The sequence below is a fragment of the Andrena cerasifolii genome, chromosome 7 (genome assembly GCF_050908995.1).
Source record: "Andrena cerasifolii isolate SP2316 chromosome 7, iyAndCera1_principal, whole genome shotgun sequence".
Taxonomy (NCBI): domain Eukaryota; kingdom Metazoa; phylum Arthropoda; class Insecta; order Hymenoptera; family Andrenidae; genus Andrena; species Andrena cerasifolii.
The window spans coordinates 2,042,063-2,056,606 of NC_135124.1; the positions used below are offsets into that span (position 1 = coordinate 2,042,063).

At 35.1% G+C, this 14,544-nt stretch overlaps 2 protein-coding genes across 4 annotated transcripts; one reads left to right on the top strand and one right to left on the bottom strand.

The window, feature by feature from the left end:
• Positions 1 to 517: 517 nt before the first annotated feature.
• Positions 518 to 4,008, bottom strand: Torip (Torsin interacting protein). Of its 2 annotated transcripts, none has more exons than XM_076817096.1 (3): positions 3,870 to 4,008; positions 2,912 to 3,748; positions 518 to 1,394 (listed from the first exon to the last, which is right to left on the bottom strand). In XM_076817096.1, exons 1-3 carry the CDS (start codon positions 3,882 to 3,884, stop codon positions 1,080 to 1,082), a joined length of 1,167 nt encoding a protein of 388 aa, XP_076673211.1. In that variant the 5' UTR covers positions 3,885 to 4,008; the 3' UTR covers positions 518 to 1,079. The 2 variants fall into 2 exon arrangements, with proteins under 2 accessions (XP_076673211.1, XP_076673212.1); XM_076817097.1 differs by having other exon boundaries at positions 518 to 1,390; positions 2,908 to 3,748.
• A 4,154-nt stretch (positions 4,009 to 8,162) lies between these two features.
• Positions 8,163 to 13,482, top strand: LOC143371154 (palmitoyltransferase ZDHHC6). Of its 2 annotated transcripts, none has more exons than XM_076816102.1 (7): positions 8,163 to 8,378; positions 8,789 to 8,970; positions 9,051 to 9,135; positions 9,208 to 9,482; positions 9,552 to 9,764; positions 9,853 to 10,040; positions 12,648 to 13,482. In XM_076816102.1, the coding sequence occupies exons 1-7, from the start codon at positions 8,324 to 8,326 to the stop codon at positions 12,784 to 12,786; spliced, it is 1,137 nt and encodes a 378-aa protein (XP_076672217.1). In that variant the 5' UTR covers positions 8,163 to 8,323; the 3' UTR covers positions 12,787 to 13,482. The 2 variants fall into 2 exon arrangements, with proteins under 2 accessions (XP_076672217.1, XP_076672219.1); XM_076816104.1 differs by having other exon boundaries at positions 8,171 to 8,378; positions 8,898 to 8,970.
• The last annotated feature ends 1,062 nt before the right edge of the window (positions 13,483 to 14,544 follow it).

Sequence of the window (14,544 nt, forward strand, 5' to 3'; positions counted from 1 at the left end):
ATTATACAAGATAATAGAAATATATATTACCTACTTTTAGTTTCCGACTTGAATTATTATGACACAGAAGGACTGTATTATAAGATCCCCGTGAGCTATAACTTTGCCAATATGATACTTTAGCAATGTGTACACTTACGAGTAACTTGTTGGCAATTTTTAAAATGCTTACCAAGTACAATACGAGCATATTGGAAAGGATTAGCGATTTTATGTTATGCACGCTATTCTCAAGTAAAATATAAATAAAATCATTTTTGAAACCTCGTCATTGAACGAAGTATGTCAATACTTGTTTTTAGGATACATGGAAAACAGCTTGCTTTATCTTCTTCGATTGTATCTGCAAACACCTCTTCAATCCAAGTTTATCAAAGTTTGATATAAAGAGCTTACAATAATTTTGTAAATGTATTCTCTACTATGCTGGAATTTGCAAAATTTATATTTGTCGCAGAAATATTTTTAGTTCTTAGTAGTTAAATAGACTTTGAGAATATGAAATTCATTCTTGATGTGTTTTTTCCCTCTGATATAATGTAGCATGCAATTTTTCTCTGCTTTCATCTTATGATCCTGTTCCCAAAATAATATCGATAGACGCATTGTAAATTGGCAATTTATGACGCTAATAACGTTACGTGGACTAAAGATTGACGGTACTACACGATAACAAACACATATGATATGTATGAAGTGAACCTATTCATTGTATTTTATTTTTAAGCAAATAAACTTGTTATTAAAAGGCGTAGCTAAAATCATGCTAGAGGCAGTGCGATCTTGTTATATTTTTTGAAAATTTGTAGGAACCGCCAAATAATCATTGGAAATCTTTAGATAAAGATCTTGATTTTCTGTACTGTCATTTGGCGAAACAAAATAAAGTTGAATATTAATACACAAATAGTTGCATTTATTTTAATATATAATATATGTATATACACAACTGTTTCAGATACTCCAAACAATAAAAATTTTGGATTTTGCTCTATATCAATATTACTTTACTTGCTTGTTATCACAGTAACATCACAGTAACACATCACTTAATTGTATTTCGTGGATTTGTGGAAAGATCATAGCTTGCGATGGGCGGGCAAAGAACAGCTTGTTTTATTGAAATTTGTACGTGATTCTGGCAATACTGGTACAATAATTCCATCCGTCAGCCTAGTTACCAGAGGATCTAAAATATCCTTCTCTATATTATTCGACAATTTCTTTGTAATTTGCCTTTCGATGAATTCTATTCCTCTTTGCGATGGTTTGTATTCATCAGTAACGACTGTCATAATATAAACAGCATTCTCAACCAAGGGTTTTTCCCTATCGCAAAAATTGTGAAATGCTTTTATCGCTTCTGTATTGATGCTTAATAGATCCTGAACTATCTGAAAATATTACAAAATAAGTATTCTTCCAAATAAAACTAAATTTTTCAGGGACCCGGAGCGGAACAGTAACGAAACGAAATTCTTGACCCTGTTGCAGTTGTGAAAACGATATACAGTGACTCACAGCCATAATCGTACACTCTTTAAAATCGCATAAATTTTTTAAAATGCATCTAAACGACTTGAGTTTTTTTTAGAAGCTAGATGGATTAGTTTGCTAAGTGACGTGATTCGTCGTTTTGAAAAAAATACACTTGGTCGGAATAGCAAAAAAATAGAAAAGGTTTTTTCAACTTTTTTTTGTGAGCCTGTAATGAAAATTCAAAAAACCCGTTTGTAGATTGAAGTAAGTTGTAGGGTGGATGTAACAGTAAATAAATACCTACCAGTGAATGGACATTTTATTTTAAAATGAGTAAAATAAGTTATTAAAATAAGCAACTAATTAATTAGAGACTTCTTTTAATTTCTTACTTCATACCCAAACAATTTTTGCAGCACGTGGAATCAATCGCGCTGCAAACATAAATTTATAAAAGTGTTCATTCATTAGCCTTAAGTGTTTATTTATTGGTGCGTTTACCCTATACATGTCTAAAATTTCATGAAAATCGGTTAACGTTGCTCTGAGCTATAAACGCTTAAAGATCGCAGAATAAGGTCGAGAATCGCGGAATTCCCAAAATCAGCGATTCTCAACCTTATTCTGCGATCTTTAAGCGTTTATAGCTCAGAGTACCGTTAACCGTTTTTCCTGAAATTTTAGACACGTATACAACTTACTTCAATCTACAAACTTTTTTTTTAATTTTCATTACAGGCTCACAAAAAAAAGTTGAATAAACGACCTTTTCTATTTTTTTTGCTATTCCGACCAAGTGCATTTTTTTCAAAACGACGAACACGTCACTTAGCAAACTAATCTTTCTAGCGTCTAAAAAAAACTCAAGTCGTTTGGATTAATTTGAAACAAGTTATGCGATTTTAAAGAGTGTACGATTATGGCTGTGAGCCACTGTACATAACCGAAATAAAAATTCCGACTAATAACGTTCTGTACGCTTCAGCTTAAAAAAATTAAATTGAGCGCGCCCCTTATTTTCATCATGTTTCGTCGGTAAAAAAAGGAGTCTGAACCCTGATAGGGCTGGCTGGGGTGCTGGGAGTCTTGCCCTCGTGAGTGGATTTTTTTTTTATAAGACATAATATATAATATTCTTTAATACATAAATATAATGTAAAATATTTTATAATATAAGTACCAAAGGCAATACAATTGTTAAAATAAGTTTATACGAGTTTTTTTATAAACGAAATAACTGGTTTGGAAAAAAAATTGTTTTTCATCCTAATGGAAATGAAATATTTTTCAGCAGGAATGATATTAACCGAAACGAAATTATTGTTATCGAAATTGAACCGAAACGAAAAAACATTTCGTTCCAGGTCCCTGAAATTTTTAAAGCATAACTCGAAGTACGATAGAACTACAAAAAATTGTGTAAAATACTTACCACTGCCCGCTTTTGTGTGATTTGTACTTTGAAATTGTGAATGGTTTGCCCAACATCGCTTGGAAAATCTCTTGGTGTTAAAGTTAAATAATCATTGCTACCTAAAATTATACCACCTAATTGTCCGAGTAATTTCGCTAAGCAATTCAAAGTATCTGTTTCATTTCCAAATAAGATAATAGTCAAAGGTTTCCGAGGATACAAAACTAGATCATACATTCCAGATGCTATATCATTCCAAATGTCTTTTTTCTGATTAGAGAATTGTGTTTGAATTGTCCGCATCGTTGGTTCTAATATCTTATCTATTTCAACTAAATCAAGCTTTTCTGTATCATTCTTTTCAGTTTCTTTGTTCTCTATTACTATCTTGAGATTGTTTTCCTCGTAAGGTACTTTTTGAATGGAGATAATTATTAGTAAGAATATAATGAAAATAACAGTGGACAAAAGATAACTAACATATTTTTTAAAAGACTTGTCTTTTGGTGGATTTGGTAGTTGCTTATATGAAAAAGAAATACTGTTAGTTCTATTGTACGAGGTAGAAGTAGTTAAACTATTAATACTTCGTTTGTGCAATTGTCTTGTTACTGGAGAATTGGATGCAGATATAAAAGGAAACTCTAATATCCGACTCTGTGACGAATCACTATTAATACTATCATCAGTACAAGGATTTTCTTGTTCTTGTTTAGTACTGTGCACACTTTCCTGTGTCTGGGAACCGTCAGAATTATTTAAAGAAAATGTATCATTCCCTACTACATTATAGTTTCTTAAGGGTGGACGTGCTTTAGGAACAGGTGGTGTAGAAAGCTCTACTCGATTGTTAGTCTGAAAGAAAGTGTATTATATAAATGTTAATGCATAGTACTATTTCAAAGGCACATAACAAAAACCAACTCTTATACGTGCAAGTATCCATACTCGCTATTTGAATAATAAATTTACATACATCGAATTCTTTCATATTTACATAATAGTCGATAAAGCAAAACGGTATCTTGAAGTTACTTTACAAACTATCACCTTTTATAACTCATTCGTTGTTTGTTATGATAGCTATGTGTTGGTATGAGCCAGAGTTAGGAGGGATTCGGCTCCACTGATGGAGGGGGAAACACCTACAGGAGCAGTGGTAAGTGTGCGTGAACTGACGCCAGCGCCAAGCCAGCCAGGTGGCGCCAACGCGAACCAACACCACGGCCAACCAGCATCACCGGGAAATATGTTGTCGATGCTGGTTGGCCGCGGTGTCACTCGCTTGGCGCTGGCGTCGGTTAGTCTTACAGCACTAAAGAGGTGAGAATGGGCGGTATTCTTAGTCGCTACTTATTCTTAAACAAATGCTTAAGCATGCGGCATCCTCTACTAACTTAGTAGCTAGTAAAGGATGCCGAATGCTTAAGCATTTGCTTAAGAATAAGTAGTGTTGCGGTTTCCGCTGGTTAAATATGTGTGATTGCGTGAAGTTAGCTATATGACATAGGGATATCGAAACTAGATGTAGAGCGTAATTCAAAATCCTTTGTAGCGAAAAGATTTATTATAGACATGTGGGTTCGAAGCGAACAGCACATCTGGAAGGTTTTAAACGAGATTGAAACGGAAGACGAGGAAGAGTTTATTGCCAGGACTTGTAAACACGTAGAGCGCGTTGTGCTTCTCGAGGGTTTTTCCATGCCAGTTTTTCGAACGTGCTCATACAATATTAGTAGGATACCTGAACTCAGAAGGCGTACGAGAATCTGGGATAGCATTCAGTAATTTCAGTCCTGTTGGGGTAAAAACTCAGCTCGGGAAAGGCTGAAAGTCATAAAGTCATAAACTTTGCGCCGGCAACGTCGTCCTGACCCTGAGGGTTGCGCTTGCCTATCTGCTAGATATGTATGTAATGTAAATAGACTATGTAAACGGAAAGCGTGCCTCGACCACCAGCCGAGAGTGGAGGGAAGCGCGAAGGAAGGGCCAGGGACGGAGAGATGGCTGAAGGACAACCCCCTGACGAAGTTTGAGGGACAACACCACCTTGTGTAAGCACAAAACCCATCCTGGCCTGCAGGAGAGTTCAAGGCCACTTGAGTGGGCTGTTTATTGCCCTAAGCCGAGGAAAAGGACGTGCCAGGGGAAATTTGGTGGCCAACGGAAAAGAGCGCTTGGCAGACTCGGAACGTAACTGTCGAGGAAGGCAGTCGACCGTTTTTAAACGGTCTCTAGCAAATGCAAACTCTGTGTATTATTTTCGCATAAAATAAAGTGATTGTTAATTCCTTAAGTAAGAGGTTTACTCCGCTACACTTGATTGGACGAAAGGATCCAGGGAAGGAGACAGAGGAACACGCCGAAATTGGAGGAGTAGGGCGCTCGGAGGTTACAAACGAGGAGTGATTTTGTAAAAAGTTTAGATCGAACTTGTTAGCAATACAGCCAACATCGAGCTATCCATTAAAATCCAATCTTAGGAATTATCCAGAAAGTGTTTCATTTCATTCCTTTCGTTCATTGAAATTCCCACGCAACTCGTGAGTTGAGTGCTTCAGCGCTCCACGGGCACGGACCAGCCGCCTATTTAGAAGTCTCTACGGAATCGCGCAACAGTAGCGACTGAGAATACCGCCCTATGAGCATCCGCCATATTGGGTCCTCTGGACAGAGAAGATTATTGAGTACCCGCGTTTTTGGGTATTGTCAGATTCACTTTATAAACAAAATATGCGTTGTTGATATTGATGCACAGTAGCACGACAAATTATTAGAGTATTTTATTACATTTCAGTTTATATTTGGTTTATAAAGTAAATTTGTCAATACTCAAAAAGGCGGGTACTCAACAATCTTCTGTCTTCAGAGGACTTAATATGGCGGATGTGCATGTTCACCTCTTTAGTGCTCTATTATTAAAAAGTCTAAAAGTCGGGAAACCGGCGATGTGGATGGGGATGAGAGAAAGACGTAGACTTTAATGATAGACGGCTGTGATGTGGTAACGTCCAGATAACACACAGATGTCTTAAAGACGTCCTAAAGTCGTCTGTTTCAGACTTTCAAGACGTCTGCTATTATCGTAAAGACGTCTTAAAAGACGTCTGCTATTGTCGCAAAGACGTCTTGAAGACGTCTGCTATTACGTCTGCATAATACTTTGCCCCAGGAAACGTTTCTTGAAATTAAAAATTTTTGCTTAGCTTTTTACATTAGAGCCATTACCGAGATAATAAAACGTTTAGCTTTAAAATATACATTTTTAGGCAGTTTGCAAGTTTCTGATTTTAAATTAGCACTTTTTGACAGTAATAGAGACTGTACTTTCAAAAATTTAATTTACGTTGCACAAAAATTAGGATCTTTTGACCACTTAAAATTAAAAGAAGAATGGAATAAGTTGTATTATACTTTCGACAAAGTGCAATGTCAAGAATTGTCACAGCTGTGCTTTGATGACATGTAGGTCCAAATTAATTCTGCGAGTGATAAAGATAACAATCTTCTGTCCCCAGTATTGAAACAACTCGTGAATGTTGTAAGGAATCTTCCTCACTCAAATGCAGAAGCAGAAAGAATTTTCTCTATTCTGACCGATGTCAAAACTTGTAAAAGAAGTAAACTTAGTCATGATTCTGTAAATTCCATTGCCGTGATTAAAACAGCTTTTAAAGCCCGCGGAGAAACTGTTTCTACAATTTCGATTGGCCCAAATCATTTTACATTAATGTCAAGTAATAATTTATATTCGTAGCCATTAGTTTCGTTTTTATTCAAATTTTTAATAATATTTTGGAATTAAATTTGTGTTTGTGGTTTATATTTGCAATCGTTTCGCTTTCTATCTAAACGTTATCTTTTTTTCATTCTTGCTTGATATCAATTCATTTAATGTTTCTCAACCGATTTTTTCATATCGCTTCATCCTATCATACTGTTATTTACTATATGTATATAACTATACATATAGATGCATACATATATAATACACCGAAAAAATTATTGTCAAGCTGATTATCCCATAATTAAACATAATTTATACAAATGACATTACAAAATAATTTAAGTGTATACATACTGTAGGCATAAATTTAATAACTTTTAACATACCTTTATATGTACATATTTATTGATTTTTTTGTCTTCTATGGATGTTTAATAAATATAGAAAGGAAACAAAAAACAACACAGATGTGCATTAATTATTAATTATGTCAATTATTTTATACGAAAATTATAAGAAAATAAATTTTATTTAATTTTAATAAATTGTTCTCTGTAATAATTGTAACTGTACAAGTAAGTATCGGTGCCCATAGCGTAAGCTAAAGCGTCTATCGTCAATGTCAACGGTTTATTGCAATTCGGATATTGCAAAATCCTACGTGTATCGTGAACGAAAATACTTTATGAGCGAAAATAGGGAAAAAATTTATTTAACTTTTTTTACGTAGTATTTAATTCCCTGTGAGATTCATTTAGAGAATCTTTTTAATTCTTACGAATAACGAATATTTATACTAAATAATACGAAAAATTATAGAATTATAAGAGGTAACTATCATTATTCATGAACCGATTGGGTTAAAAAATTAACCAGATTTTAAGACGAAAATATGAAATCTAAATATAAAGTTTTATTAAAATCTATTGAGCCATTTAAACGCAATTGTGTTAACAAACATTCGAGATTTTGAAAAAAATCTATTTTTTTAATAGTCTCAGTGTGATCAGGAGATCCTAAAACGTGTATTTCTGCAATAAATTTTTTTTCTCGAAATTTTGTTTCGTTACAAGAATATCTGAATCGGAAAGTGAAAATATCCGGGAAGCCAAAATCGCATTACGGTGGCTCGTGCCGCTTGCCAGCGACCAGGGTTGCCCTTTACCGTCCGAGGCCTGTAAGATTGAAGGAGTCCGTGATAAGTACAGTATGAGTAAGTAAGACGAAAGATCCCCGAACCTCAACCTTGCCGGCACTAGAATCTCAACGTTTCAAGAGCGAGAGAGAAAGGCTCATATTCACCGTCCCTTTCAACTCCCGAAATTGTCCGTACTCATCCGAAGCGCTGGGCTCACATACTCTCGATACTCCGGCCATTAACTTTAGCATGACAGAATAGAGTACGGACCGAATGAAAACTATCAAAACTTCCTCGCTCTACCGCAAGCGGCGCTGCAGTCGGAAATCTTCGCATCTTACACCTCTGCTTACACCTCTGCTCGCCACCCTGAATATTCATACATTGATACCAACATATGTACATATATGTACGTATATGAATGGTAACGGGATGTGTTACCGAGAGAGATACGCTTCTGCAGATTTGGTAAACGATAACAAAGATTGTTCTTTCGCAGCAGACGTATTAGATACCTGTTTGATAGGAATCAAGAGATAATTAATGATAGTTTTATGGTGACGGCATGTGCGTCAATCCGTTAAAGAAAATATGCCATTGGGGTCCGCTTACTGCTCTTGGTAGGTGAATCGAAAGTATCAGTTTTGCATCTGTTTATGACTGTACTCCGAACAAAAGAATGTGTTCATTCGTTCCGAATGGTAGCAGCAATAAATACACCGAGTAAAATATGCACACTTTGGTTATGTCCCGTCATTACGCGAGAGAGAAATTGAGGGTCAAGTTCCGTCGGGTCAAACCTGACATAAAACTACTTGCATTTCATTTAATACTATACACTACAATAACATCCCGTGATATTTAAATAGTCTCCCGAAAGTTCTGCTTCTTATTCTCTGTTCAATGATGATGTATGTGTGAATGTATTGTACACGTGTATTAATATAAATATATCATTTAAACTTAAGTAACTATTTCACTTCAATCTGCCTTCATTAATATTTTCTTCTTTATGATGTTTCTTTTTTAGGAATTATAAAAATAATCACTTTGATGACAATACATTGTAGTAGACAATGGTGGCCACCACAAGAGAGCTTCTTTGGAGCAATTAATTTTACTCTTTTTTTTTGTCTCAGTGGCTCTTCTCTCTTCCATTTCATCAGTGCTATTTACGAGGGACCTGGTTTCCTTTCATTAAAATGGATGCCGGTATTGCAGTATATATATCGAAGGATAATAACTGAAATATACACACGATATTTGAGATGAAAGCATATTTGTCTTTTCAGGAAAAGGCAACAGATACCCAATTTTTGCAATATTGCTCTGTCTGTGAAGGCTATAAAGCACCAAGATCTCATCATTGCAGAAAGTGTGAGATTTTGTATAATTTGTTAAAATTGCTCTCTCGTGTAGTTTATTATGAGTTACTTCTTGACTTTTTAGGTAGTCGTTGTGTAATAAAAATGGATCATCATTGTCCATGGATAAATAATTGCGTGGGGCATTACAACCATGGGCATTTTACAGCATTTCTAGCAAGCGCGGTCGGTGGATGTTGTGTTTCTACTTTTATACTAGTTTCTTGGCTGATGACTGTACTATCTTTAAAACCATTATCGTTCCCACCACCTTCTGTATTTATTCTGATGTTAGTAATTTTCAGTATTGGTTTGTCAATTGGTGTTATTCTAGCTGTGGGGACATTACTATACTTTCAGGTAAAATACTAATATTATGGAATTTATAGTTATGTAGTTGCATAACCACGCTCTCTATATACTTTCTAGATGCTAGCTATAATCAGAAATCAAACAGAAATAGAAGCTTGGATTTCAGAGAAGGCTCACTATCGAAGATTTGGAACTAGAGACAAATTCATTTATCCGTATTCAAAAGGATGGCGTTTCAATGTCCAGCAAGTTCTCACATGGGACTGTACTCCAGTGGGCGATGGAATTAATTGGCCCATAATAGATGGCTGTGACCAATACACATTAACAGTAATTTCTTCTGTTTGATTCAAAATAGATATAATTTCTGAATAACTCGATGAAAGCTTAAAGTACGGTCACTTCCACAATACTTCAGCGTGAGCAATTAGCACAGAAGAAAGATAAACGGAAGAGGGCTAAAACTTATAGAGTCATAGAAGAAGCATCTGGATCATGGGTGCCGTTTAGACACGGTTGGGGTGTATTTTGTCACCCACCTTGTACGGATGAACCGCGTGTTAAGCTCAAAGTCGGCGACATTGTACTCGTAACACGATGGAGGAAGTATGTTTTAAATACATTTTAAGTAGCTAATTATTCAATTACACTGTCCAACAGCCATTTTGGTCTGTGAGATTCAATAACCGTTTTTTATAGATTTTTGTGCGCTGAAAACGAATCCGCAAAGCGTTTGTCGTCATCGCCCTCAGTTTTCGAGAAATCGATTTTGAAAAAAAAATGCAAATTTTCAACTTTGAACATCTTTTGTGTCGAAACGGTAATACTTATTCGGTTGCTCGTTGCGTCAAATTATTCTATGAACCCTTCCGAATGCAACGATATAAGTTATTGCATTATGAACATTTAAATATGTTTAAACATCGATCAAAGGAAAAAGGAGACCCGAAATGCACACATTTTTGAAGATATCTTTCAATTTATTTCCCAAACTAAGGGTCTAGGAGAAAATCTGACTACTCGACGCAACGCGGCAGACATTTTTCCTTCGGAAAGCATCAACAGAAGTGGTAAGACACAGTTTGTTTTCAATACAGAAGCAAAATAGGTTGGCAAAACGTGTGGCGTCGACAGTGGTAGTCAACGGCGGCGCGCGATATACTGCCGCTCAGCGTCACACAATCGCTTAAGGGGACTAGGCAGTTAGAAACACGATTTTTTTGTTGTTGTATTTTTCGAAAGTACCACCCTTCCCGAGTAGGGCTGGGAGTATTTGTCGAATTTTTCGGTATTCGAATATTCGAATACTTCAGTTGTCAATTGTTTGGCGAATATAATTCGAATATCCAAGTATTCGAATACTATCCGAATATCCAAGTATTCGAATACTATCCGAATATCCAAGTATTCGAATACTATCCGAATATCCAAGTATTCGAATACTATCGGAATATCCAAGTATTCGAATACTATCCGAATATCCAAGTATTCGAATACTATCCGAATATCCAAGTATTCGAATACTATCCGAATATCCAAGTATTCGAATACTATCCGAATATCCAAGTATTCGAATACTGTCCGAATAACCAAGTATTCGAATACTATCCGAGTATTTAAGTATTCGAATACTATTCGAATATCCAAGTATTCGAATACTGTCCGAATAACCAAGTATTCGAATACTATCCGAGTATTTAAGTATTCGAATACTATTCGAACATTTAAGTATTCGAATACCGATGTATTCGAATAGTATGGTGTGAATTATAAATCAAGTTCTTTAGGTTCATTTGTCAGGGTGAAATCTTGTAAGCTAATTTTGACCCACTTCACACCATACTATTCAAATAATAACATTCGAATACTCAAATATTCGAAGTTTATTCGTAGCATTCGAATACTTGTAAAATATTCGAATATTAAATTATTCGAATAGTCCCAGCACTAATTCCCGAGTAAAATGCCGTTTGGTTGATATTAAAATTCGCAAAATTAAGGATTTTACAGCCGAAAAGGTCGAGCGCGTTATAAACCGTTTCTGCGCGCACGCAGGTAGACTCATTCTTCTTTCGAAATTTTAAATGCGTTTTTCTCGGAATCATATTTCCTCTTCGTTTTGCAGTGATTGCGAAAAAACGGAGGTACAAGTCAATTTGACAAGAATTCAGCATATGTGAAACATGTCTAGTTATGACCTGAACCTACGCAGAAGTCTGTGAAAACTTCTGTTTTGACAAAAAAAAAAATAAATTGGCTCTTTTCCCTGGCGAAAAATCAAGTTTCTTTAAAATTTACCGTTTTACAGCCGCCATTTTTATAATTGTGATATTTTTTCTTTTTTAATAGGTTAAGGACAGAATGGGGGTCAGGGCAAAGTATTAATTTCAGAGAATATTTCACAATTCAATTTCTTACGGCTAGAATCACTGCAAAATTACAGCGGCTCCAGAAAAAACACCTATATATCAGGCAACCGCAGCGCTGTCATACATATGTATATATTAATCAACTAATTTTTTTTTTACTATTTATAGTATTAACAAACATTATCCAAAAGTGCTAGTCACAATTTGTGTTCATCTCCTTGTAATTAATTCGCAAAAAATACTTGATTTTCGAGCTATCTGACTGCCTACTCCCCTTAAATCGCGTGACTGCCACTGTCGACAGCGCACGTTTTGCCAAACTATTTCGCTTCTGTATTGAAAACAAAACGTGACTTACCATTTCTGTTGGTGGTTTCCGAAAGAAAAATTTCTGCTGCATCCCGTGGAGTAGTCAATTTTTCTCCTAGACCCTTAGTTTTTAAAATATATAGCAAAATATCTGCAAAAATTGGTGCATTTTCGGGTGTCCTTTTCCCTTTGACCATTGTTTAAACATATTTAAATGCTTATAATTCAATAATTACTTATATCGTTGTATTCCGGAGGGTTCATAGAATAATTGAATGGAACAAGCAACCGAATAACTATTATTGTTTGAACACAAAAGATGTTCAAAGTTGAAAATTGGCATTTTTTTTTTAAAATCGAATTTTACAAAAACTGAGGGTGATGGCGGTAAACGGTTTACGGATTCGTTTTCAACGCACAAAAATCTATGAGGGACGCCTATTGAATGTTACAGAACAGAAAAAAAGTTAAATTTTGTCGAACTGTGTTGTCTATACGTATATGTATATTGGAGAATGGATACTTTCTTTTGCAGATACTGGTTGTTTGGCGAAAAGAAACGAGACAATGAGAACGAAAAGCAACTACGAAAACGAGGTTGGTTCCCACGGCCTTGTGCAATTGAAGTAATCGAAAATGGAGCGTATTCTTCCGCTTTAACGAAATTGGATTGAAACATTCCTCTTTCTATATATAGAATTTCAATGTATTTATATATACCACTGAACGAATTATGATATTTTTGTCTAGTACATTTCATATGTATTAATGATGTATGAGTGGTCGCGTGTGTCAATAGTCAGTAATGTGAAATAAGGTTTACATGCAACAAAGTGTGGAGCATTTGAGACGCCAGTCAGTATAGTATGTATTGTACAAAATGAAACAAAATTTGATAGTGCCGAGATATGTAATTAGCATAAAGCAGGTGTTGTAATATTTTTTTTTCTTCGTAAAACCCCAATCAGAGTATATAACGTAAGTATTCTTGATGTATGTATATGTAACTAAGGGGTGATCCTTTTAATAATTTTTTATGCTACGTTTGTAAAAGGATAAATTATTGTGTTCGGTATGCAGATGTATGTATATATTTTAAACGCGATTCCGATGGTTGTCAGTAGTTTATTTATAATCATACAGCAGTAGTGTACTCAAGACCACTGTTAAACGGTGCGTATCTTTTAAATTTTGCAACAATGCAACGACGCGAATTTTTATAGCTAGATTTCCTTCTACAGCTTTTTTTTCAAAATTATAATTTAGGGTAGTTGATTTCGACGATGGCTATAATGTAAGGAACTTTAACGTGTAAGTTTTTATCAGCAGTTTGTAATCAATAATTAAAAACTGATGTGCTGGATGCTTCACCCCAAGTGTTCTCATTCCAATGAATACGCTCGTGAATATTTTTATGCTTTATGCTACGTTGCTCCTAAAGCTCGGGGAAAATCAATAACACTGTGAAAAGTATCACTGACCAGGGGAACGCACCTTTTCCACGTATAAAGTGTAAGTACACATATTTATAATACATGTGTATACGATGTCGCCCACGAATCGCTGAGCACACAGTAAATGTAGATCAACATTAAATCGATGTCATTAAGTTATGGGCATTATTAAGTGAAAACGTTGCGCAAGAATTACGTTATATTAATTTAACATTCAATATTTTGCTAATATGCGAAGGTAATAACTAACTTACAATTATGTAACGTAGTAGTTTGATAAGTTTCTCTACAGTGTCTTCGTGAATTTATTTCTGTTTAATGATTAGGATGCTATCGACAAACACTGAAAAGTAATCAGAAAAGTTTTAAGTTCACCCATAATGAGCTATTCCACGTCAAAACGAATAGGTGAAAAATTTAGTTTCACCGATTCCCTTAAGAATTACAGCATTTGTCGATAACCTTGCAGAAACAAAGTATACCGAATTTCAACGACCTATGTTAAATAGTTTTCGAAATATTTAATGGTAAAGTTTCGAAAGTTCAAACAAAGTCGGCTGACGCCTCGTCACTTTAACTGTAATATCTCGGTCATTTTTAAAGATAATGCCACCGTTTTGGGTTCGTTTTAAAGCTGAAGGAATGCTTTCTCAAACCGTATGTAGAATATTTTGTTTATCGTTAATAAACTTAACAGTATTCTCGAGAAAAGTAGTAGGAATATCTGCTCACCATATAACAGATTAGCAATAGCAGGTAGCAGATATTCCTACTATTTTTCTCGAGAATACCGAAAACACTGAAAGAAAAATTTGTTTTAACCCATTGTATATAAATACTTTCCTACGTTAGGCTATTGTTTTGAAAACCCGTGCGTGCGGACTGACCATGGGGTCCGTGCAGTTCCAAGCGGTGTGCACTATCGTAAGTTTTATTTTTTTGTTAACTATTCCCAAAACCTCTCCACTTGTTTGAAAA

Excerpts from the sequence above, each read along its gene's own strand:
- Torip (XM_076817096.1), bottom strand. Across the intron at positions 1,395-2,911 it reads TCACACAAAAGCGGGCAGTG|ATAGTTCAGGATCTATTAAG; the intron begins GTAAGTATTTTA and ends TAATATTTTCAG.
- LOC143371154 (XM_076816102.1), top strand. The coding sequence starts at position 8,324 with ATGTGCGTCAATCCGTTAAAGAAAATATGCCATTGGGGTCCGCTTACT. Across the intron at positions 9,483-9,551 it reads GGACATTACTATACTTTCAG|ATGCTAGCTATAATCAGAAA; the intron begins GTAAAATACTAA and ends TATACTTTCTAG. Across the intron at positions 10,041-12,647 it reads CTCGTAACACGATGGAGGAA|ATACTGGTTGTTTGGCGAAA; the intron begins GTATGTTTTAAA and ends TTTCTTTTGCAG.